Genomic DNA, 23654 nt, shown 5'->3' with positions numbered 1-23654 from the left:
GAAGTATTCTTGGTATTTCAGCAAGCCTGCAAATTATATTTCAGGCTGCGCCCTCGTTCATCAGGGAGTGAAGAGCAACGGGTAGGAATCATTATGTCCCTTCTTAAGGGGGATCCCCAATCCTGGGGCTTCTCCCTACCGGATGATTCACCATCTTTAGAGTCCGTGGACGAGTTTTTTGCGGTTTTGGCGCTGATGTATGGGGATTCTGATGGCGTCTCCCTGGCGGAATCCCGACTTTGTAGGTTTAAGCCCGGGTTGCAGAGGAGTACTGCTCAGAGTTTAGGAGGTAGGCCACTGACACTCAGTGGAATGACCCTGCACTTAGGAGTCAATTTGTGCAGGGTCTGTCTCCAAAGTTGCAGGATACTCTGGTGCAGTACGCCGCCCCCAGGTCACTGGAGGCCGCCATGTCCCTTGCCATCTGGGTGGATAGACGCCATAGGGAGAGACATACACAAAATGTGCCTCCTGTTGTCCTCGCTAGGGAGGAGGACACACCAGTGCGGAAGGAGGAACCCAGACAGCCCGGTGTTGTTGGTACAAAAAAGGGGGTGTCTGCGGCTCGCCGTGGTGGGGGGTATGCTTTTCCTATGGGAAGCCAGGCCATTTCATGGAAGCCTGCCCAGTATGTGCCAAGTCTCCAGACGAACCCATGCAAGTAGGAGGAGCTAGTTTGTGTACGGAGCTGCCTACGGTTCGGGGAGTGGTGTCGGCATGTTTTTACTGTGGGCAGACTGGCCATGTCCTGAAGGCTTACCCAACGCGTGCCAAATTATCTGTGCCATCTCAGAAGCCGCATCCCCCTGGTCGCTTGGAGGGAGGCAACCAGGGAGTGTATATTTCCTCCATTTTGCCCTCCCAAGGAACTATGTCAGCGGAGGTGTTGGCTGACGGGGTACAGGAGGTGATACCGGTGCTTGTGGACAGCGGAGCAGGAATCTTGTGGATGCTCGCTTTGTCCAGACTCATGGCCTGAGGTGTAGGATGCTAGCCCAACCTATAACTGTCAAGGCCATAAACTCTGTTCCACTGAGCCAGGGGAGCTAGACCCAAGTCGTAGAAAATATCCACCTACATATAGGACATCTGAGGAGTCCTTGTCGTGCTATGTCTTGGAGGGAATGCCAGTACCTATCGTTTTAGGCCTCCCTTGGCTGAAAAAACACAACCCGGTAATAGATTGGCGGGCGAGGGAAGTGGTCAGCTGGGGGCAGTCGTGTGAGGGCTGCTGCCTAAGGACTACTGTCTCTGCCGTCTCTCTTCAACATTCCCCTTCCTCTCCAGTGAGAGCAGCAGATGTGCTGCAGGAGAGTAGGGGCAAGTCTCAACCCTCGCCATTAGCCAACCCTGGGAGACGTAGACCTCATGGTGGAAGGGGTTGGAGGGTGGTGTACCCCTTGGTGAATTGCAGGGGTGTGAGTGTGGTGACACAGGGGGACGTCTCTGTTGTCAATCCCAGAAAGAGTTCACCGAATTGTGACAAACGAATGTGTGGCACTAAACATTCAGGCCCGGACCTGTGTGTGAGCAAGCATGTATGGGTAGCCACCAAAAAACATCCAGTGGAAGTGTGTTGCGGAGTCTTGTCAGCTCAAGTTACCCCCAAACATGCGCATACACAACTCGTTCCCCAGGTCGGCGCTTTGGAGATGTGTGGTGCCTCCAGAACATACATTGCCAATACCAGCGGTACTCGTTTGTCATAAACCTGAAGTTCAGGTACTGTCTGGGGTGAACTCTGGATCTGGGCATCCCCTCTGTAGGTGGTTCCCTGATGAGGAGCGGTCTTGAGGGTCCAGAGGCCCCTCATTAAGGGAGGGTACTGTCACGATCTATGCTGGATTGTGACAGATAAAAGCACTTGTAACCTTTTTTTTCCTTTAAGCTGGTTGCTTAAAGTTAGTTTTGCCCCCGGTGGCCATTAGGGTCATTACACAGTGGTGTCTTTTGCTCTAGTTTGCCCCAGGTGGTGGTTAGCGGTATTACACGGGAATCACTAGCAGGTGTTTTGCTCTGGCTTTCCTATAAAGGAGTGTCAGGTGTGTTCACTCATTGTTGGTGATATTGGTCATTTCCAACCATCCTTGGTGAAGGAAGGAGCTAGAGAGGAGTTCCTTGCAGCTTATTCAGAGTCCTGGTGGGGAAGGAGCTACAGGGTGGAGTTCCTTGCAGCTCTGACAAAGCTTGGTGAAGTAGCAGCTATTCAGGAGGAAAGCTGTACTGAGGTGCTGGACTCTGTTGCTGGGAGCAATAGCAACAGAGCAAAGCTAAGTGGTGTTACCCCTGTTTGTAACTTTCCTTTTGTGTGGTTCAGTGCAGTGGTGGGATTATTTTCTGCACCGTCCATTTCACTAGAAAGGGATAGGTGCAGGGCAAGCTAGGGTTTTTAGGTATCCTGCTCAGCGCCAGGTGCGGAACCTGCATAGGGACTGTCAGGAGTGTAGAAACACTGACTCAGGGGAGTGCAGGAGGTTTCCACGTCCCCGTTCCCTATCGCAGGGCCCTCCATTGTATCGGTTTCCCTGGTGTTCCCCTTAATTCTGTAAATACGCCCTATTGGAGGCGGTGTATCCAGATACACGTGTAATATTGAAATTCGCCTGCTGTAGGCGGTGTATCCGGCTGCACGTTACTTTGTTTAAATTTGCCCTGCTGGAGGCGGTGTATCCAGGGTCACGTGTGTCATAGAAATTCGCCCTGCTGGAGGCGGTGAGTCCAGTCACACGTGACCATCACAAATTGTCTCTGTGCCCAAGGAATTCCTTAAAGGAGCTGTTTGGTGATAACATATTGATGACCTCTAGAAAAGATAAGTCATCAATATGATATACAGTAGGTGCAACTGGTTGCACAAAGAAGATTCTGATATGGTGCGCACCAACCCTGCACCAAAGGAAAGTGCTCATTGGTTCTAGAACACAACCTACAGTATCACAGGTTGCAACTTGTGCAGGGCAACCTCTTTACACAACCAGGTGCTTTCCCTTATCGCAGAGAGCGTTGCCCTGCCAGCAGAGAGTAGGGCAGATGTGTCATTGTTAGTGATGGGAAGCTTGGCATATTTCGGTGATCTGGATCATTTGCCTCCGCTTAACTAAAAGAGTTGGCTGTGGGTGCAAACTGGTGTACAAAGTGTTACTGGTGTGTGCAAACTGGTGTGGAGAGTGTGACTGGTGTGGATGTATATTGGTGTGCAGAGCGTCTGGTGTGGATGTATACTGGTGTGCAGAGTGTCTGGTGTGGCTGTATTTTGGTGTGCAAAGTGTCTGGTGTGGATATATACTGGTGTGCAAACTGTCTGGAGTGTATGCATACTGGTGTACAGAGTGTTACTGGTGTGTATACTGGTGTGCAGAGTGTCTGGGGTGGATGTATACTGGTGTACAGAGTGTTACTGGTGTGGATGTATACTGGTGTGCAGAGTGTCTGGTGTGGATGTATACTGGTGTACAGAGTGTCTGATGTGGATGTATACTGGTGTGCAAACTGTCTGGAGTGTACAGTATGCATACTGGTGTACAGAGTGTTACTGGTGTGTATACTGGTGTGCAGAGTGTCTGGTGTGGATGTATACTGGAGTGCCGAATGTCTAGAGTGTATGTATACTGGTGTACACAGTGTCTGGAGTGTATGTATACTGGTGTACACAGTGTCTGGTGTGTATGTATACTGGTGTGCAGAGTGTGACTTGTGTGGAAGTATACTGGTGTGCAGAGTGTCTGGTGTGGATGTATACTGGTGTGCAGAGTGTGACTGGTGTGGATGTATACTGGTGTGCAGAGTGTGACTGGTGTGGATGTATACTGGTGTGCAGAGTGTCTGGTGAGCAGGGGCGTATCTAGGGGGGGCAGCCGGGGCAATTGCCCCGGGCGCAGCCGGCAGGGGGTGCAGTCAGGCCGCCTAATGCAGCGGTCCGCAGTGTCTTCCCTGGCAGCTGCGTTCTGCCGCCCCCTGGCCTGAGAGTCGGCGGTTCTCTGTGTCAGCTGTCAAGCTGACAGCTGGCGCAGAGAAGGTGCGTGTGCCGGCTCCCAGGGAACAATTGTACTGGCGTCTATACAGACGCCAGTACAATTGAAGCTCTGCCCGCTGGGCCAGAGTGACATCAGCAGCGTGATCAGGTCATGTGATCACGCTGCTGACGTCACTCCCCGGCGCCCAGAGCGAACGCTGGTGGTAAGTGCTCCACTGTGGAGCTGAAGACACCGAAGATGAGGGGTGTTATGTGGGGAAGGGGGTTAATGAGTGGGGGGGTTAATGAGTGGGGATGGGGGTTAATGTGTGTGGGGGGTTAATGTGTGGGGGGTTAATGAGTGGGGATGGGGGTTAATGAGTGAGGATGGGGCTTAATGTGGGGGGGTTAATGAGGGGATGGGGGTTAATGAGGGGATGGGGGTTAATTTGTGAGGGGTTAATGTGTGGGGGGTTAATGTGTGTGGGGGGTTAATGAGTGGGGATGGGGGTTAATGTGTGTGGGGGGTTAATGAGTGGGGATAGGGGTTAATGTGTGGGGGGTTAATGAGTGGGTTTGGGGGTTAATGAGTGGGGATGGGGGTTAATGTGTGGGGGTTAATGTGTGTGGGGGGGTTAATGAGTGGGGATGGGGGTTAATGAGTGGGGATGGGGGTTAATGTGTGGGGGGTTTCAGGAAGAAACTGAGTATTATCTGACAAAATTGCAGGGGTGTCAATACTTTTGGCCACAACTGTAAATCAAATGCTCATTACTCCATGCTAATTCTCATGGATCTCTCTGCAGCATTCAACACTGTGGATCATCAGCTCCTCACTATGCTCTGTTCCATTGTCCTCAAGGACACCGTTCTCTCCTGGTTCTCCTCCTATCTCTCTGACCGCTCCGTTACTGTATCTTTTGCTGGTTCCTCCTCCTCTCATCTTCCCCTTACTGTTGGGGTTCCTCAAGGATCAGTCTTAGGCCCCCTCCTCTTCTCTTTGTACACTGTCCCTACTGGTCAAACAATCAGTAGATTTAGTTTACAGTACCATCTCTATGCTGATGACACCCAATTATACGCTTCTTCTCCTGACATCACACCAGCCTTTCTAGAAAACACCAGCGATTGTCTAAACGCTGTGCCTAGCATCATGTCCTCACTATGTCTGAAACTGAACCTGTCAAAGACTGAACTCCTTGTGTTTCCTCCCGGCCGCTACTAATGTACCTGTACCCGACATTGCCATTTCTGTGTGGGGTTCCACTATTACTCTCCAACAACATGCCCGCTGTCTTGGGGTCATACTTGACTCCGAGCTTTCCTTTGCCCCCCCATCCGATCACTGGCTCGCTCTTGTTATCTGCACCTCAAAAACATTTCTAGAATTCGACCTTTTCTTATGTTTGACTCCGCAAAAACTCTTACTGTTTCTTTTATTCATTCTCATCTCGACTATTAAAAACATCCAATGGCTGAAATACAACAAGAAAACACAAAATGACAAATTTGCAAAAATACTCTGCTGATTACTGCCATATTTTTTACTGCAGAGTATTTTTGCAAATTTGTCATTTTGTGTTTTCTTGTTGTTTTTCAGCCATTGGGTGGCGTGAGCACTGTCTGACCGACTTGTTCACATTTTGTGCATGTCACATATGTTTTTAATCTGTTTTTTCCTTGCTCAGAATAGTTTGGGAGACCCCACCCCTCTCTTGTGTGACATGCACATAAATGAGCTGCCATAAACCACAAGCCCATATACTAGGAGGTGCCTGTCTGTATCCTGTTCATTTAGACACTGTTCACATGTTCAGGTTTTAAATACATTAGATAGGGACTGCTCCGTGATGGGTTACCATGATGTGGTGGAGCAGCTTGGCATATATTTTTTGCAAAAAACATATCGACTAAATACCCTGTATTTGTTATCCAGCACTTGCTGATTACTGCCATATTTTTTACTGCAGAGTATTTTTGCAAATTTATCATTTGTGTTTTCTTGTTGTATTTCATCTCGACTATTGTAACTCTCTTCTAATCGGTCTCCCTCTTACCAAACTCTCCCCCCTCCAATCTGTCTTGAATGCTGCAGCCAGGATCATATTCCTCACCAATCGTTACACCAATGCCTCTACCTTGTGCCAGTAAGTACACTGGTTACTCATCCATTCCAGAATTCAGTATAAACTTATTACCCTCACCCACAAAGCTCTCCATGGCTCAGCACCACCCTACATCTCCTCCCTTGTTTCAGTATACCACCCTACCCACGCCCTCCGTTCTGCTGATGACCTGAGGTTAGCATCTTCAATAATCAGAACCTCCCACTCCCGTCTCCAAGACATTACACCTGCTGCATCAATTCTTTGGAATGCACTTCCCAGGTCAATATGGTTAGTCCCCAATCCCCACAATTTTAAGTGTGCCCTGAAAACGCTTTTTTTCAGACTGGCCTACCGCCTCAACACATTAACCTAATCTATCCCTGTGTGGCACAGCCAAAAGTTTTACCATAACCAGGTTCCCCGCATCATGTTTCCACATGCTTTATGCATCCATTAGCCCTCTGTGTCTCTACTGTTACGCACTTAACATTATGGCTGGTCCGTACAATCAGGGCAACTGTTACCACCCACCTTTCGTGTCTACCTCTTTCCTCATAGATTGTAAGCTTGCGAGCAGGGCCCTCATTCCTCTTGGTATCTGTTATGATCTATGTGACTATTGTTATGCTGTAATGTCTATCGTCTGTACATGTCCCCTCTGAAATGTAAAGTGCTGCGGAATATGTCGGCGCGATAGAAATAAAATTTATTATTATTATTATTATTACTAGTGTACAGAGTGTTACTGGTGTGTATGAATACTGTTATGCAGAGTGTGTGGTGTGTATGTATACTGGTGTGCAGAGTGTGACTGGTGTGGATGTATACTGGTGTACAGTATGTGAGGTGTGGATGTATACAGGTGTGAAGAGTATTTGGTGTGGATGTATACTGGTGTGCAGAGTGTCTGGAGTGCATGCAGGTGAATGGCGTGTGTGCTGATATGCAGATTATGTCTCATTTATATGTATACTGGTGTGCAGAGAACAGAATGACCTTGAAACTTGCAATTAATTGATTCTGGGAAGCGAGATAAGTACCAAACAACATTTTCCCAGTAAGATTAATGTAAATAAATTTACTTTGTTCCCAAACTAAAGACAGCGTGGTTTTTTAAGGCAATATATAAAAGGATTGAGTCATATATCATTACTTTACATGAGAGATAAAAATGAATAAATACACAGTTTAAATAAAATAAAACTTCAGTTTATCTGTATAAAGAAGACTCCATAGCCTAAAGGGATAGAGGGAGGAGAGTGGGAAGACGGAAAAGTTACATGGAGTGTTGCTAGGAAGAAAGGACCCCACCAAAAGAACATCAGAGTTGCACTTCAGGGGATGACTCTATATGGATGTGTGCAGGTGTAAAGTGTGTGTACAATGGTATACAGTGTATGTCTGATGTGTCTATATACTGGTGTGCAGGTGTACAGTGTGTGTATGCTAATATGCAGTGTGTGCCTGACGTATACGTAGACTGGTGTACAAAGTTTCTGGAATGTATGGACGTGTGAAGGTGTACAGCGCCTGTATACTGGCATAGATTGTGCCTAATGTATATATAGATATGTGGAAAGTCTGAAATGTAAGGTGTGCATTGTGTATATAGAAGCAAAGTGTATGTATGTAGATGTGCACAGTGTGTTGTATGAACACAGTCGCGCACAGTATGGAATGAACATTGTGCAGGATGACCCACTGAAGAGTGTATATAAACTTGCATGATAAGTATACAGGGGTGATAAAGATGTGGATTGTGTGCAGATTGTATAGACAGCTCTGTTAAAAATTAAGAGACCACCACATCAAAACCCTGTCATGGGCAGCCCATTCTCCAGACCTGAACCCCATTGAAAACCTCTGGATGTAATCAAGAGGATGATGGATAGTCACAAGCCATCAAACAAAAAAGGAGCTGCTTAAATTTTTGAGCCAGAAGCAGTGTGAAAGACTGGTGGAAAGCATGCCAAGACGCATGAAAGCTGTTTTTAAAAATCATGGCTATTCCACAAAATATTGATTTCTGAACTCTTCCTGATTTAAAACATTATTACTGTTGCTTCTAAATGATTATCAACTTGTTTTCTTTGCATTATTTGAGGTCTGAAAGCACTGTTTTTTTTTTTTTTAAATCTTGACAATTTTTCCTTTTCAGAAAAGAAAAATAAATTATTGCTTGGAAATTTGGAGACATGTTGTCAGAAGTTTGTAGACTAAAAGAACAATTTACATTGTACACAAAAATATAACTATGAAGAGAAAAATCAGACAAACTGAACATTTGAAAATGGTCTCGTAATTTTTGTCAGAGCTGTATATATATGCTCCTGTGCAGTGAATGTACTCTGGGGGGAAAATAGGTATTTGATACACTGCCAATTTTGTAAGTTTTCCCACCTACAAAGAATGGAGAGGTCTGTAATTTTTATCGTAGATACACTTCAACTGTGAGAGACAGAATCTAAAAATAAAATCCAGAAAAATCACACTGTATTTTTAAATGATTAAATTGCATTTTATTGCATGACATAAGTATTGATACAATAGAAAAACAGAATTTAATATTTGGCACAGAAACTTTTGTTTGCAATTGCAGAGGTCAGATGTTTCCTGTAGTTCTTGACCAAGTTAGCACACACTGCAGCAGGGATTTTGGCCCACTCCCCCATAGAGATCTTTTCCACATATTTCAGGTTTCAAGGCTGTGGCTGGACAACAATGAGTTTCAAAAACACCCCTAAAGTATGATGTTTACCCCACCATGCTTCACGGTTGGGAAAGTGTTCTTTCGGTTGTACTCATCCTTCCTCCAAACATGACGAGTGGAGTTGATAACAGAAAGTTCTATTTTGGTCTCATCTGACCTTCTCCCATGCCTCCTCTAGATCATACAGATGGTCATTGGTGAACTTCAAACAGGCTGGACATGTTCTAGCGTGAGCAGGGGGACATTGCGTGTGCTACACCCGGTCCCTGTCCTGGCGCGGCGCCCAGGTCCGCCACTGTTACACCTAGTCCCCGTCCTGGCGCTGCGTCCAGGTCTGCCGCTGCCTCCCGTTCTGGGCACTCACCTCGTGCCTCGCATGCTGTCCTTAGGCAGCAGCCGGCTTCCTCTGTGTCTCATGCAGCTGCCCAGCATTCTGGTCTCTCCCCTTCCCCCACCTCCTGGCGTCCTGTCGGCAGATGTGCAACTAGAGCTATTAGGGCACGCCCACGTGCTCTCCTGCCTTCTTAAAGGGACAGTGTGCATTTTTCAAAATGGGCAATTAACCAATGGCATCGCACTGGCTGCTATTTCTGGCCTCTCCTCCACAGCGAGAGTGCCAGAGCAACGAGTATCAATCATTGCTTCATCCGGTTCTTTTTCTAACCTGTCTGTGCTACGTCTGCAGTCTCTGTACATTCTCTAATGCTATCTGTCTCCACAGAATATCAGTATCCTGATCATCCTGGTTATATCTGCAACCATCTGGGCGAAAGCCATCCCATTCCGCCAACAGCCATCCGAGTCCGAGGATTGCGTCTAAAGTAGGTCACTGGAACTAGCTACACACCATCTACCCGGATCCAGGACCCGTCTCACTATGGACTCTGTTGTCACTTCTGTTATCCCTTTTGGTCCCGCTGGGACAGCTGCCACGTGTCCGGGGTCTAACTAGAGACAGCACCTGTGTCCTCCGGGTATTCCATTCTGGTCCTGTCTGAGGGGCTTTACTACGGGTACCCGGCGCTCACTAGTCACGCCCCCTTCGGAGCCCCCCGTAACCGTTGTCCCGAGGTTCCACTTTAAAAATAAAAAACGAATGTGAACTTCACCATCTCTGCCTCCCCTTCCATTCATTACAGCGAGCCCTGCAGCATTTTAATCCATGACGCTGTAGTGTGTTGCTAACTGTTAATGTCTGAGACTTTGGTCCCAGCTCTCTTCATGTTATGAGTGGTGGAACACACTAAATAAAAAATATAAATAAAGTGTGTTTGCCGCTCGGGGTCCACTGTGCGGTAGTTGTTAAAACCGCTGCTAGGTGGTGGCAGAGCAATCTGGTGGTAATGTGCACGGGGTTAGATGTCACCCAGGTGCACCAAGCAAACTCTGTTGAACTCACAGAGCAACTATAAACAAAAGAGAAAATATAATGTCGCTGAGCCTGTTTAAGGCACAGGGACCAGCGACACACACGTGGTAATTGGTCACAGGAGAAGCCCTAGATGGCGGCACTAACTCCATCTATACCTACCGTAATACTCGTGTGCCTAGCATTGCAATTGCAAGCGCACGTGAAAGCTGCTACCGCAGCGCGGCGTAGAGAATACCGCAGAGTAACACCGCAAATAGCGCAAGCGCGATGTTAGACGCTAGCAGGTGTGTCCGTGGAGCAATAGCGCGCTGGCGCAAGTGCTGGCACTGGCTAAACTCAATCCTTCACACATTCGTATTATCAAAGGAATGGGGTTTCAAATGAGTCATTCACCAGAACATGCATCCATCAACATACACACCACAGCAAGTATGACTATACTAGCGCACGGCGGAACAGCCATGCGCACTTTTTATAGAAAACGGGACCTTCCGGAAGACTCCAGAACTCTGAGCTGACCAATGGAATCAGGAGCAGGACCTGAGCACCTGACTCCTGAACTCCAATGGGAGGTCGTCCCAGGAGCATGCTCAGAGGATGGAATGAAGGACTTAGCCTCCGGAGAGAGTTGCTGCAAAGCAATCTCCTCTGCAATCTCCTCTGCAGTAAACGAAGAGCAGGAGACTGCAGAATGTGAGGGTCTTGATTCCTGCATAGCGAGGGGAGAAATCAGACTCCTAACACTTCAGGTCATTGATCAGGTCCTCCCGTATAGTTCTGAGCTGATTCCTGTCCTTTATCAGAATCATACTTACTCCACAAGGCGAGATCCTGCATGGAACCCCAGACTGAGGAAGGTTGACAGTCATTTTGTGTTTCTTGCATTTTCTAATAATTACGCCAACAGTTGTTGCCTTCTTATCAAGCTGCTTGCCTATTGTCCTGGTGTCCTTACACAGCTCTTTGGTCTTGGCCATGGTGGAGAGGTTGGAGTGTGATTTAGTGTGTGGACAGGTGTCTTTTATACAAGTAATGAGCTCAAATGGGTGCAATTGATACAGGTAATGAGTGCAGAGTAGGAGGGCTTCTTAAAGAAAAACTAACAGGTCTCAGAGAGACAGAATTCTTGCTGGTTGGTAGGTGATCAAATACTTATTTCATGCAATAAAATGCAATTTAATTATTGACAATTCATAGAATGTGAGTTTCTGATTTTTATTTTTACATTCAGTCTCTCACAATTGAAGTGTACCCAGAATATAAATTAGACACCTCTCCATTCTTTGTAGGTGGGATAACTTGCAAAATCGTCAGTGTATCAAATACTTATTTTCCCCACTGTAACTACTCCTGCTCAGGGCTAACACCTACTTTATTTCCAAATGAGCCAAAATTTGTAAGGCATATGCCTTGTACTTAGTTTTGGTGCTCATCACTCATATTCACTCTTTTAAAACCAGTTTTTGAAAACATGGACCACCATGGTAAACTCCAAGCTAACAGACCCCGCATATAACATTGCACAATCATCACTGGTATAAAATGTTCCCTGACACCTAGTGGCATTATGTAGTGCTAGTCATTACAAATATTAAAGCCTGGTTCGTGCTCAAAACATGACATAGAAAATTGGCTTGACTAGTGCACAATGAGGTTAAAAATGCAATTTATTTATTTAAAAATCATACAATGTGATTTTCTGATTTTTATTTTTACATTCTGTGTCTCACAGTTGAAGTGTACCTATGATAAAAATTAAAGACCGTTCCATTCTTTGTAGGTGGGAAAACTTTCTAAACTGTCACTGTATCAAATACAGGGGTGGGCCATGTATATGGATACATCTAAATAAAATGGGAATGGTCGGTGATATCAACTTCTTGTTTGTGGCACATTAGTATATCAGAGGGGGTAAAACTTTTCAAGATGGGTGGTGACCATGGCGGCCATTTTGAAGTTGGCCATTTTGGATCCAATTTTATTTTTTCCAATGGGAAGAGGGTCATCTGACACACCAAACATATTGAGAATTTCACAAGAAAAACAATGGTGTGCTTGGTTTTAACGTAACTTTATTCTTTCATGAGTTATTTACAAGTTTCTATTTGTTTACAGCCATTGACATGTCGCAGAGGTTAACACGTGAGGACCAGATAGAAATTGTGTTGATGTCTGGTGAACGCAGTACCCGGGTCATTGCAGCAGATTTCAATGCAAGACACCCTACGCAAGAAAACTGTCACCATTCCCATTATATTTAGGCGTATCCATATAAATGGCCCTCCCAAAAAGTTTGTCTCATCACTGAATATAATGTTCTGTGTAATCTGAGGGTCCTGTTTCAATTTTTGCTTTGCCCATTCTGCAAATTCAGCGCGCCAATAAGGCATTAGTCGAACATTCCTTTGGGGGATATTAGCTACTCACAAATGGCACGCTTACAAAATCCAGCTGCTGCAGCATCTCAACGAGGATGACCCAGATCGGCGCACTGAATTTGCAGAATAGGCAAAACAAAAATTAGAAAAAGACCCTCAGTTTACACAGAACATTGTTCAGTGATGAGGCAAACTTTTTTGGGTGGGCCATTTATATGCATACACCTAAATAAAATGGGAATGGTGACAGTTTTCTTGCGTAGGGTGTCTTGCATTGAAATCTGCTGCAATGACCCGGGTACTGCGTTCACCAGACATCAACACAATTTCTATCTGCTCCTCACGGGTTAACCTCTGTGACATGTCAATGGCTGTAAACAAATAGAAACTTGTAAATAACTAATGAAAGAATAAAGTTACGTTAAAACCAAGCACACCGTTGTTTTTCTTGTGAAATTCTCAATAAGTTTGATGTGTCACATGACCCTATTCCCATTGAAAAAAGTAAAGTTGGATTCAAAATGGCTGACTTCAAAATGGCCACCATGGTCACCAACCCCCGATCTTGAAAAATTTTCATTCTCCCATATACTAATGTGCCACAAACAGGAAGTTAATGTCACCAACCATTCGCATTTTGTTTAGGTGTATCCATATACATGGCCCATCCTGTACATGTCTTCCGCATTGTACATACAGAATGTTTGCAGGGATTTATTTGAAACTTTTCATAATGAACTTCACAGAAGCAGGGAGTGGTGCATCCTGAGGCCATTGCACTGGGGCACAAGCGCCTGTCTCTATTTCAGGGTATTTTTACACAACCCTGTAAAAGGCTAGACGAAATAATTAAGCAGTATTGTTATCCCACATAAGTTCATTGCTTGGATCGCCCAGGAAAAGGATTTCAGATGCAGCTTATACATTAAAAACTATTTCTGTCATACTTACTTTTACAGCAGGTGTTATTTCAAAGTCAGATGTTTGTTCTGTTTCCACTACATTACTCCTGTCTCTGGTGGGATCAGCTTGTGATCTGCCATCTGTAGACCTGGAAAAAGAGCCATGGACACATTATAATGTTAATAGTAAGGACCTAAGGCTGGAAACTCACGAGCAGTTTCTGATAAGAGTTTTTGGTTCCGTTTTTATATTCAGTTCTTTGAGAAAGTTTAAAAAAAATGAAAAGTCTAAAGAAAAAGCTTATATGCCGGATACTTTCAAGTGACCACGAGAAACATGATATTTATTTTCTTTAACTGCGTTGTACCAAAAAAAACAATATTTCTTACATAGTCACAGAAGGTCGCCCTGTCACAGAAACATTGCCTATAAATCATTTCAATAGTATGTACACCCTATTATTTTACAGCTTCAATATATGCTTTTTCTTCTATTAGAGGACACCATCATTACCATAAGTGCTCTTTAGAAGATCCCTTGGATGATAATTTTCTCTCCTGGACCCGATGACTGTCACTGCTTTTATCTCCTCGAAAACGCCCATCACCCCATTTCTCCAACTGTGTCTGGATGTGGACTAAAAGGAAGGAAGAGATCTTCACACAAAAGACAAATAAAAACAGCTTCTTTTATTTTAGATAGGATTCAGAGCAAAATCGGACAAACAGTGATGTGGTATTATACACAAGCCTGTCTATGCATTATAAAAACACAGTTCCAATATTTATGGCCAAAACTGTCTATCACTCACCCATGACAATTCTGAGCAGTGGCGGATCTTAATAGGGGCGAATGGGGCGGTCGCCCCGGGCCCAAGGTTTTTAGGGGGCCCACCCGCCCAGGCAGGGGCCAATCCGGTCGGTCGGCATCGCATCGCATATGATCTGAGACTGTCATGTCACTGCTCACTGTGTGAGCCGCCCGCCGCCGCCCAGTGGGTAGGAACTTGGAAGGGGGGCGGGCAGTCCCAGGCAAGAGCAGAAGTTCCTTCCTCCTCTCTCTGTGTGCTGTGGGCGGTCAGGACTGAGAAGCGTGGAGGCGGCGGCCGGCCGACTGGCAGAGCACAGTGAGGAGGACGACTCGGAGAGAAGAGAAGAGGCGGCAGGGAGGTGGGTCACTGACAGTCTGACTCTGACACTCACCGTCGGTCGGCGTCACCATTTGGGAGGAGGATGCTCTGCCTCTCCCCAGCCTCCCTGGCTGCTCCCTCGGCTCGGCTCGGCTCCTGGGGCCTGTATATGATGAAGGGGGGGGGGGTGACTGGGGCCTGTATATGATGAAGGGGGGTGACTGGGGCCTGTATATGATGAAGGGGGGTGACTGGGGGCTGTATATGATGAAGGGGGGGTGACTGGGGCCTGTATATGATGAAGGGGGGGTGACTGGGGGCTGTATATGAAGGGGGGGTGACTGGGGCCTGTATATGATGAAGGGGTGACTGGGGCCTGTATATGATGAAGGGGGGGTGACTGGGGGCTGTATATGATGAAGGGGGGGTGACTGGGGGCTGTATATGATGAAGGGGGGGTGACTGGGGGCTGTATATGATGAAGGGGGGGTGACTGGGGCCTGTATATGATGAAGGGGGGTGACTGGGGCCTGTATATGATGAAGGGGGGGTGACTGGGGTTGTACAGGATGAAGGGGGTGAGTGGGGGCTTCACAGGATGAAGGGGGGATGAGTGGGGGCTTCACATGATGAAGGGGGGTGAGTGGGGCTCCACATGATGAAGGGGGGTGAGTGGGGCTGCACATGATGAAGGGGGGGTGAGTGGGGCTGCATATGATGAAGGGGGGTGAGTGGGGCTGCACATGATGAAGGGGGGGTGAGTGGGGCTGCACATGATGAATTGGGGGTAAGGGGGACTACACATGATGGTGGGGGTAAAATTAACTGCACATGATGATGGGGTAGTGGGGTTGCACATGAAGTTGGGGGGAAGGGGACTGCACATGATGAAATGGAAGGGGGGATAAGGGGCTGCAAATGATGAAGCGGCACTGCAGATGAAGTGAGTGGGTGATAGGGGACTGCAATGGATGAAGTAAGGGGACTTCAAATTAAAGTGGGGACATTAAAGTGGATCCCCTATGGCCAGGATCACGTTGGGCGATTTTGTGCGTATTGGCCGTAGGCCTACAGCTTATGTGCAACGTCTTTTTAGGCCATGTCCACACGTGGTGGAATGGTGGCGGGTTTTCCGTATGGACCCGCAGCAAACCAAGTGCTGCGGTCCGTACGGCTGTCAATTCCCGCACGGGGACCGCAGCGCTCAGGTGGGAAGGGGGGTACAGGGGCCCAGGTTTTATGAACAGCCCCGGGCCCATAGTCCACTTAATCCGCCACTGATTCTGAGTCACGTCACTTGTCTTATCTATTGCGTTATTTCTGTGCAGTGTTGTGCATAAATATGTGATTCTTCAGATTTTGTATTAGTCTAGCCTGATGAAGAGACCTGAGTAGTCTCGAAAGCTTACAATGTGTTACCATCTTTTCAGTTAGCCATTAAAAGGTATCAGCCACTGAGGACTCAATTCTTAATATTTTTCCACCACTGTTGCCATCAACTATAGTCTTGCTAAAACACTACGACATTGAGTAGACCATAGTATAAATATAGAAGTTCTCATAAAAGGCAAATTTTAGTATGTGATCCTCTGCTCCACCAGTAATCCTCTGCTCCCACTCTTTAGAATCAAGACTTTCTAGGAGGCACTTATGTATTCTACTAGATTATGGCCCGATGCTATCGCATCGGGAGGATGCGATAGCATCACACCTCTTGCCATGTTAACCCTCAACACACACACTCCTCAACACACACTCCTCTCACCTTTCACCATCTCCACTCACTCTTTCACTCCACATACGACCCCTTCTCTCACTCCGTCTCTCATACTCACGCCGTCATCGCCGCTGCTCCACGATCCCCGACATCTTCTTCCGCCGGCGCCATCCTGGATCCAGACGTTGTCCACGCCGGCGACATGTTCTTGCGGCGACGCCATCTTGAGTATCGTGAAATCCCGCGATAGTCAAGATAGCGTCGCCGGAAGAACATGTCGCCGGCGTGGACGACGTCGGGATCCAAAATGGCGTCGGCGAAATCTCGCGAGTTTTTGCCGACGCCATTTTGGATCCCGACGTCGTCCTCGCCGGCGACATGTTCTTGCGGCGACGCCATCTTGACTATCGCGGGATTTCGCCGATCCAAAATGGCGTCGCCGCAAGAACATGTTGCCGGCGTGGACGACATCGGGATCCAAAATGGCGTCGGCGTAATCTCGCGACATTTCGCCGACGCCATCTTTTTGGATCCCGAGTCGTCCACGCCAGCGACATGTTCTTGCGGCGACGCCATCTTGAATCTCGCGGGATTTCACGAAATCCAAGATGGCGTCGCCGCAAGAACATGTCGGCGGCCTGGAGAACGTCTGGATCCAGGATCGCGGCGGCGGAGGAAGATGTCGGGGCAGCGACGATGACGGTGTGAGTATGAGAAACGGAGTGAGAGAAAGGAACGTATGTGGAGTGAAAGAGTGAGTGGACGTGAGTGGAGGTGAGAGGAGTGTGTGTTGAGGCGGTGTGGTGTGTTGAGGGTTAACATGTGCGTGTGTGTGGTGACATCACCGGTTACAACTGGACGGAAGTTGTTACAACCGGAAGCTGCTTAGGGCATTTATTATTATAGATGAGGACATGTGAAACCACGGACCCTAAATAATGCTTAAGAATTGTGAAAATTGTGCAAGGGTTGTCATCTACTTTTACTATTTTACCCCTTAAAGACGTTTCCAGTTCTCATTTTTGCACTTTCATTTCCCCTCCCCTTCATCCGAGAGCCATACCTTTTTTATATTTCTGTCAATATAGACGTATGAAGGTCTGTGTTTTGTAGGAAAAGTTGAAGTCTGAATGATGGACTTTCATTTTACCATATAGAGAAAAGGAAAATTGGGAAAAGGTTCAAGTAAAACGGTGAAAAAAATGTAATTCCACCATTGTTTCTTGAGGTTCATTTCCGGGTAAGTATGATTACGGCAATGCCAAACATGACTTTTTGTATTATTTTAGTGATTTAAAAAAATTCTAAACTTTTTTTTAAAAAACAACAATTTGGTTTGTGATGACATTTTCCAAGACTCATAACTTTTGAGTGAGGGCGTGGAGAGTTTTTGTATCGCAATTTGGAAATTTTAGGGTAGATTAAATGTTTTGTTTCTTAATGCATTTTTTTGCCACACTATGGTGACCAAAAAGAAATGCAATTTTGTATTTTCAACAGATCTCTTTGCAACGTCAAAATTGACTGCTAATTCATTTTATATTTTGATACATCGTACTTTTATCGCTGTAATCATAATCCATCAACTACCAATGATGATGTTGTGGGATGGAAAATGGGTGCCCAAACGAATGTCCAGGCCAGCTTTGAAGCTCTTAAATGCCTATTAATGACATCGGCATTTAAGAGGTTTGAGAGGTTTACAGCAGTAATTGGCTCTAGTGCTCTCCACAGCCAGCCTATACAATACAGCCAGCATCTGTCCTATTTGGAGTGGGCTCAGCTCCTGAGCCAGATACAAACACCTTAACATTCTCCATAACATATAGCATATTATGGAGTGTTAGGAGGTTAAAAATTGGGCCCATGGTAGACTGAAAATTCAAGAAAAAACATATGCTACTATATTGCACCTCTGGCATTCTTTACTGCTGCTCGCCATACTCCTTGTTGATCTCTTCACTTCCTCTTCCAGCAGAGATTGTCATGTGACTGATGCAGCCAATCAGTAGCCACTGGCTGCAGCGGACATGTGCCTTTTAGGTTGAATGAGAGATCTATGAGATTGGTTCGTCTGGCTTAGATATCATGTGACTGCTGCAACTAATCAATGGTTGCTAAATGGCTGCAGAAGACAGTGATGTTCCCTTCCTGAAGAAGAAGGCAAAAGACCGGTAGGGCACATGGACAGTTGTACTGAGGTCTAGTATGCGAGTTTAAGAGTTTTTGATTTATTTTATGACCATCATGGGCCCATTTTGATAATAATAAAAAGTAGTAGACAACTCGTTTAGGAATTTCCCATGGCCCCTTACATGGAGATATAGAGTTAAAGGCAGTGGAGTACAGTTCATTTCCTCCCAGCAGCAGCGGGAGTCTAAGTACAGGTGCCCAGCAGGTACTGAACACAATCAATCTGCAGATTAACCCCAAATCTGCAGGTAATAGTGTTTTTTCACATGACAGGTTCCTATGTACCCCTGCACTCATTCCCAATACGCTCGCAGTGTAAGCCTGAACTCTTGCACCGGGTATCCCACTGCATGCATAGCCAGCTCTGGTCACATATATAGTATAACATGTATAATGCACTGCAATAAAAAGTAAAGCACAATAAGAACTGCAGATTTGGACTGCTTGAAAAATGGTTGCCAACATGAATATGATACTTAATATATTCTTAGGTGGATCTGTTAGAAATAATTTGCCTTATTCACAACCACTGTCTGACCATTTGAACCAGTCAAGATAATGCTGACATCGCTGACAATAGATATCCTGGATTGCACTATTGTTTCAATATAACAGTAATGTAGAGAAAAATTATTATGTTCAACACTTCACTATGGGCAAATATTTATTATTTAGATCTGACTTGATAATTGGGAGTTCTGGCAACTTCTGGGCTATAAGGTACCAGCAGAATTTTACATTTTGCTGTGGGTGTGTAAGGAGACAAGAGCACTTGTATAGGGAGTTGCACAACATTTGCCATTGTCAAAGCTTTTACATTGCAAACAACTCAGGTAAAAGGCATTCAGACTTTACTTTAAAATTAAAGGAATATTTCAACTTTTATTAAAAAAAAGCTAAAAAACAGTCAACGAGAATCTGTCTGAAGGCTACCTCATCTGAGAGCAGCATAATGTAGGAAAAAAGACCCTGATTCCAGCAATGTATCACTTAGTTTACTGGGTGCAGCAGTTGTGACATAATTAGAGTTTTTAGATGTAGTATTTTGCAGAGTTCAGAAAGTGGCCTATGTTTACACCACAGCTTTCTGTGTACGTTGTCTATCGACAGTGAGCTGCTTATCAGAGGAGGGGGCGTGGTCAGACTAGGGGTCATGTGCACTGTGGTCCAAGTAGTGATAATCTCTTGTATGGAAAGAACAGCACACAGTCTAATAAGTGACACCGCTGAAATCTGCATCTCAGCTGATACATAATGCTGTCCAGATTACACAGTAAAAAGCTGCAGACAGATTACCTTTAAAATGGTTAAAAATTTTTTAAAAATAAACAGTGCTGGCAGCTTCTCCCAAATCCAGCACACTTGCTCTGACGGACAGCCCAATCTTGCTGAACTACTGGCTCAGTGGTAGGAGCCATAATGCCAGTAGTATGGCATGTGTGGGTCGCCCTCCCAGGGCAGTGGGGTACTCGGTACCGGGCCGGTGTCAGGGGGATGTGTCACAGCAGCGGTGACCCGGTCCGTGGCCCTGGGCGCCCAAATCGGTGGGGGGATGTAGTTAATGGAATAGTTCGTGACGCCACCTGTGGTGTTCAGCAAGTGAGGTGTTAGGCCGACGCTGCTTGCAGATCCCCTGGGGCTGGTGGTATGCTGCAGCCAAGATGGTGAAGCGCCCCACAGGCGGAGCTGTAGCCCCAGGGCAGTGCAGGGGTAATGGATGAGGAGAGGTGCAGGCGGTGTAGAGGATGGTACCCAGATGTAGCAGTGCTGAGTGTGTTGGCGAAAGTATGAATGGAGGACACCGGGGCTTGTAGTTCCAAAGCTTTACTCACAGTCCGTAGTACACACAGGTGCCTGCCTCCGGGCCGTGTCCTCCGGGTTAGAGACTCAGTCAACCTCCAGGCAAGATGGAATGCTCCCCTCCAACACTCCGCCAACATGTACCTTTCTGAACCTCTCCTCTACAGCGCCTTGAAGATCTCCTAGTACTGAGTTACACTGGAGTTGCTCCTAACAGATGTTCCCAAGAACTCTACTTGTACGGCAGACAGCTGTAGCCTGCTTCGGGGACTCCCTTCTCCTGAGTCCCGGCTCACTATCCAAGTGCTGTTGTGCCCCAAGACTCCTTAGATGGGAGTAGTGCATTTACAGCCGACTACTCCACCGGTGTCTGCTACAGAACCATAAGTGTCCATACACCCTCGGGGACCGGGCCCTGGCCTTGCGCTTAGATCCTATAGGCAGGGTCCCTCTTCTAACCCACGTCCTCTCTGTTCTCTTACACTCCTTCGTTCCGGACTTATCTCTCTCTCTTATGGAAGCTTAGGTTACAGTTCTATGTCTTTCTCCTTCTTCTCCTTTCCCGTGCCAGCTGGCTCAGGTCACTGAGGCAGCTGCAGCACTCCTTCCTCCATCCCTTCTTCCAGGGATCCCCACTCCTCTCCGAGTGGCTCCTTTCCTGACTGACCCCCTGTCAGCCCGTTCTCAGACTGAGCTCTCTAATTCTAAACCTTCCCACTCTTGTATGTATTCTCAACTCCACCCACCTCCCAGCACGCTTAGTGTTCCAAGCAGGGAACCACCAAAGGTGCTCTGCTACCCTCTGAGCCAAGAGCCGCAATGTGGTTGTGCTAAACTACTCTGTTGTGTGGGGTGTGAGTGTTGGAGTGTGGAAAGGAGTTCCCACCTTTCCTGGATGGTGGGGCACTACACCTCAGGAGAGAGATGAGGTGCAGTACCTCTGTGGTGACTGAGTCTCAGGGGCGCCACATGTGATTAGTGTGCCACTGAATGAATGCAGCAGTCACACGTTGACCACTTTTATACAAAGATAGAGAGGACCATCAGAGAACCAATGTTTGATCTGGGGGGGATATAATGATACAAGGGGTGTTTATTTTCTCATTTAATACCAGAGATAGCTGTTTTTTAAATAAATGTTGGGTGACCCATTTTATTCTATATTATATTACAAGTGTAAATAACCTCTGTAACATTTATATTAGGACATAAACTGCCTAAAAGTGAAGTGCTAAATGCTGAGACATATGTAGAGTGTCACTCCACCATGTATAATTCTCTTCCAATTGTAGGCGACTACATGTATGTTGTAATCATTACCTAAATCCAAAGATTTTTCAGGAATTTTTATAGATTTTGTGCTTCTTTCAGCCTCGGGTTTAATGAGGTCGGAGTCATCAATCTTCTTTTTAATGGATTGTCCTTTAGAGGGTTCACCTTTTAGAACTGTTTCTGACTTTTTCCCTTTACTCTGAGGTGGTGGAATTGGTTCACTCAAATCAAGAAGATCCAAACCTGGAGACAAAACTAAGGAGAAATTCAAGTTTATAATTTTAGTAAATGTTATGTATTAAAGAAATTGTAATAAAATCTATATTTTCATTCGTGAAATGTATTGCACTCATAATTTTAAGGCAGCTTCTCAGTAGTCTTTACTGGTTCAAGCCAAATTCATAGACGGCTAGTCTAGCAGTTTAAGACTGCCCATATACATTAGACAGTGGTCCAAACAGTTAGCTTTGCCTACACCACTATATACATAAGGTCAAGTGTGAATGTATTCTAAGTAGGGGAGAAGAAGTGAAGCCGCTGTCAGATTCCTGGTACGACATAACTCCTTGAGAACAAAAGAAATATAACAAAAGTCGGATTTCATCTGCCCAATCTTTATCTCCCAAACAGCAAACGTTGGAGTAAATTCTACATATACTATACTTTAGCCATTGGAGTAAATTTTACACATACTTTAGAAGGTTGGCAGGGCACCAAGATATCAGATATACATCTAATGTGTATGGCCAGCTTTAGTTCAGGTTATTAGAAAACACTTCTGGATTAATTTAGCTAAAACCTCCACAACACAGTTATTTTTTATGTGTAAGCCTAAAAGTGGATCTCTCAACAGATTTAACAGTACTAACTGCATTAAAGACTGTATTTTTCGCTTTATAAGACACACCTGATTATAAGACGCACCCCCAAATTTGGTGAAGAAAAAGAGAACATTTTTTTATGTTAAATGGGGGTCTGTCTTATACAGTAATGCCAGTGTCCATCTTACAAATAATATATATGTCCCTCATCCTGGTATCTATATAAACCCCATCCGGGCACATGGCCCCCTTGTGCTGGCACATGGTCCCCCCTGTGCTGCTGGCACACTGGCACATTGCCCCCTCGTGCTGGCACATTGCCCCCCTGTGCTGCTGGCGTATTGCCCCCCTGTGCTGCTGGCAATCACATGGCACCCCAATCCCATTCTGGATATACCCCCCTGTGCTGCTGGCACGCACATGGCCCCCCCATCCCATCCTGGATATGCCCCCCTGTGCTGCTGGCACACACATGGCCCCCTATCCCATCCTGGATATGTCCCCCTGTGCTGCTGGCACGCACATGAGAAAATAACAAACACTTAACTCACCTTCCGATGATGGCTCCATTCCCCCAACTCCTCGGTTGCGCTTCCTCACATGATCGGATGTTGGCACAGACACAGGAAGGAAGAGCTATGGGGGAACTAGGAGCATGGAGCCATCACCGGAAGGTGAGTTAAGTGTTTGTTATTTTATGATGTGCGTGCCAGCAGCACAGGGGGGGCATATCCAGGATGGGATGGGGGGGCCATGTGCGTGCCAGCAGCAAAGGGTGGCATATCCAGGAGGGGATGGGGGGCCATGTGCGTGCCCGCAGCACAGGGGGGGAATATCCAGGATGGTATGGGGGCCATGTGCGTGCCAGCAGCACAGGGAGACATATTCAGGAGGGGATGGGGGGCCATGTGCATGCCAGCAGCATAGGGGGGCATATCTAGGATGGGATGGGGGGCCATGTGCGTGCCAGCAGCACAGGGGGGCATATCCAAGATGGGATGGAGGGGCCAGGTGTATGCCAGCAGCACAGGGGGAATATCCAGGATGGGAGGCGGGGGGAGAGTGCAGGCACATGCAATATGCGCCGCTCCCTTGTCAACCGACTTGGCGCGGCTTCAGCACCGAGGTGATGGACAGCGGGTGCAGTGAATATTACATGAGGCTAATGAGCGGGAGCACGTGACCTCCTGCTGTCTCTGCAGCCCGCTGCCAGCCCATCCCAGCCCCCTGACACCACGCCAGAGCCACCCCCCCTCTACAGCACACAGATTCGGATTATAAGATGCACCCCCCACTTTC

At 46.6% G+C, this 23654-nt stretch overlaps 1 protein-coding gene across 6 annotated transcripts in view; it reads right to left on the bottom strand.

Moving 5' to 3' along the window:
- The window catches only part of PEX5L (peroxisomal biogenesis factor 5 like), a 509080-nt gene that overhangs the window by 124000 nt on the left and 361426 nt on the right, over positions 1 to 23654 (bottom strand). For all 6 annotated transcript variants that reach the window (XM_073578778.1, XM_073578776.1, XM_073578777.1 and 3 more), the window contains 3 exons: positions 21583 to 21789; positions 13937 to 14060; positions 13472 to 13571 (listed from right to left, as the gene is read on the bottom strand). In XM_073578778.1, coding sequence (XP_073434879.1) covers positions 13472 to 13571; positions 13937 to 14060; positions 21583 to 21789 — 431 coding nt within the window. The remainder of the gene's footprint in view (positions 1 to 13471; positions 13572 to 13936; positions 14061 to 21582; positions 21790 to 23654) is intronic.

The sequence above is a fragment of the Dendrobates tinctorius genome, unplaced genomic scaffold (assembly GCF_039654945.1).
Source record: "Dendrobates tinctorius isolate UK_male_01 unplaced genomic scaffold, ASM3965494v1 ptg000060l, whole genome shotgun sequence".
NCBI lineage: Eukaryota > Metazoa > Chordata > Amphibia > Anura > Dendrobatidae > Dendrobates > Dendrobates tinctorius.
This window is presented reverse-complemented; position numbering and strand designations above follow the sequence as displayed.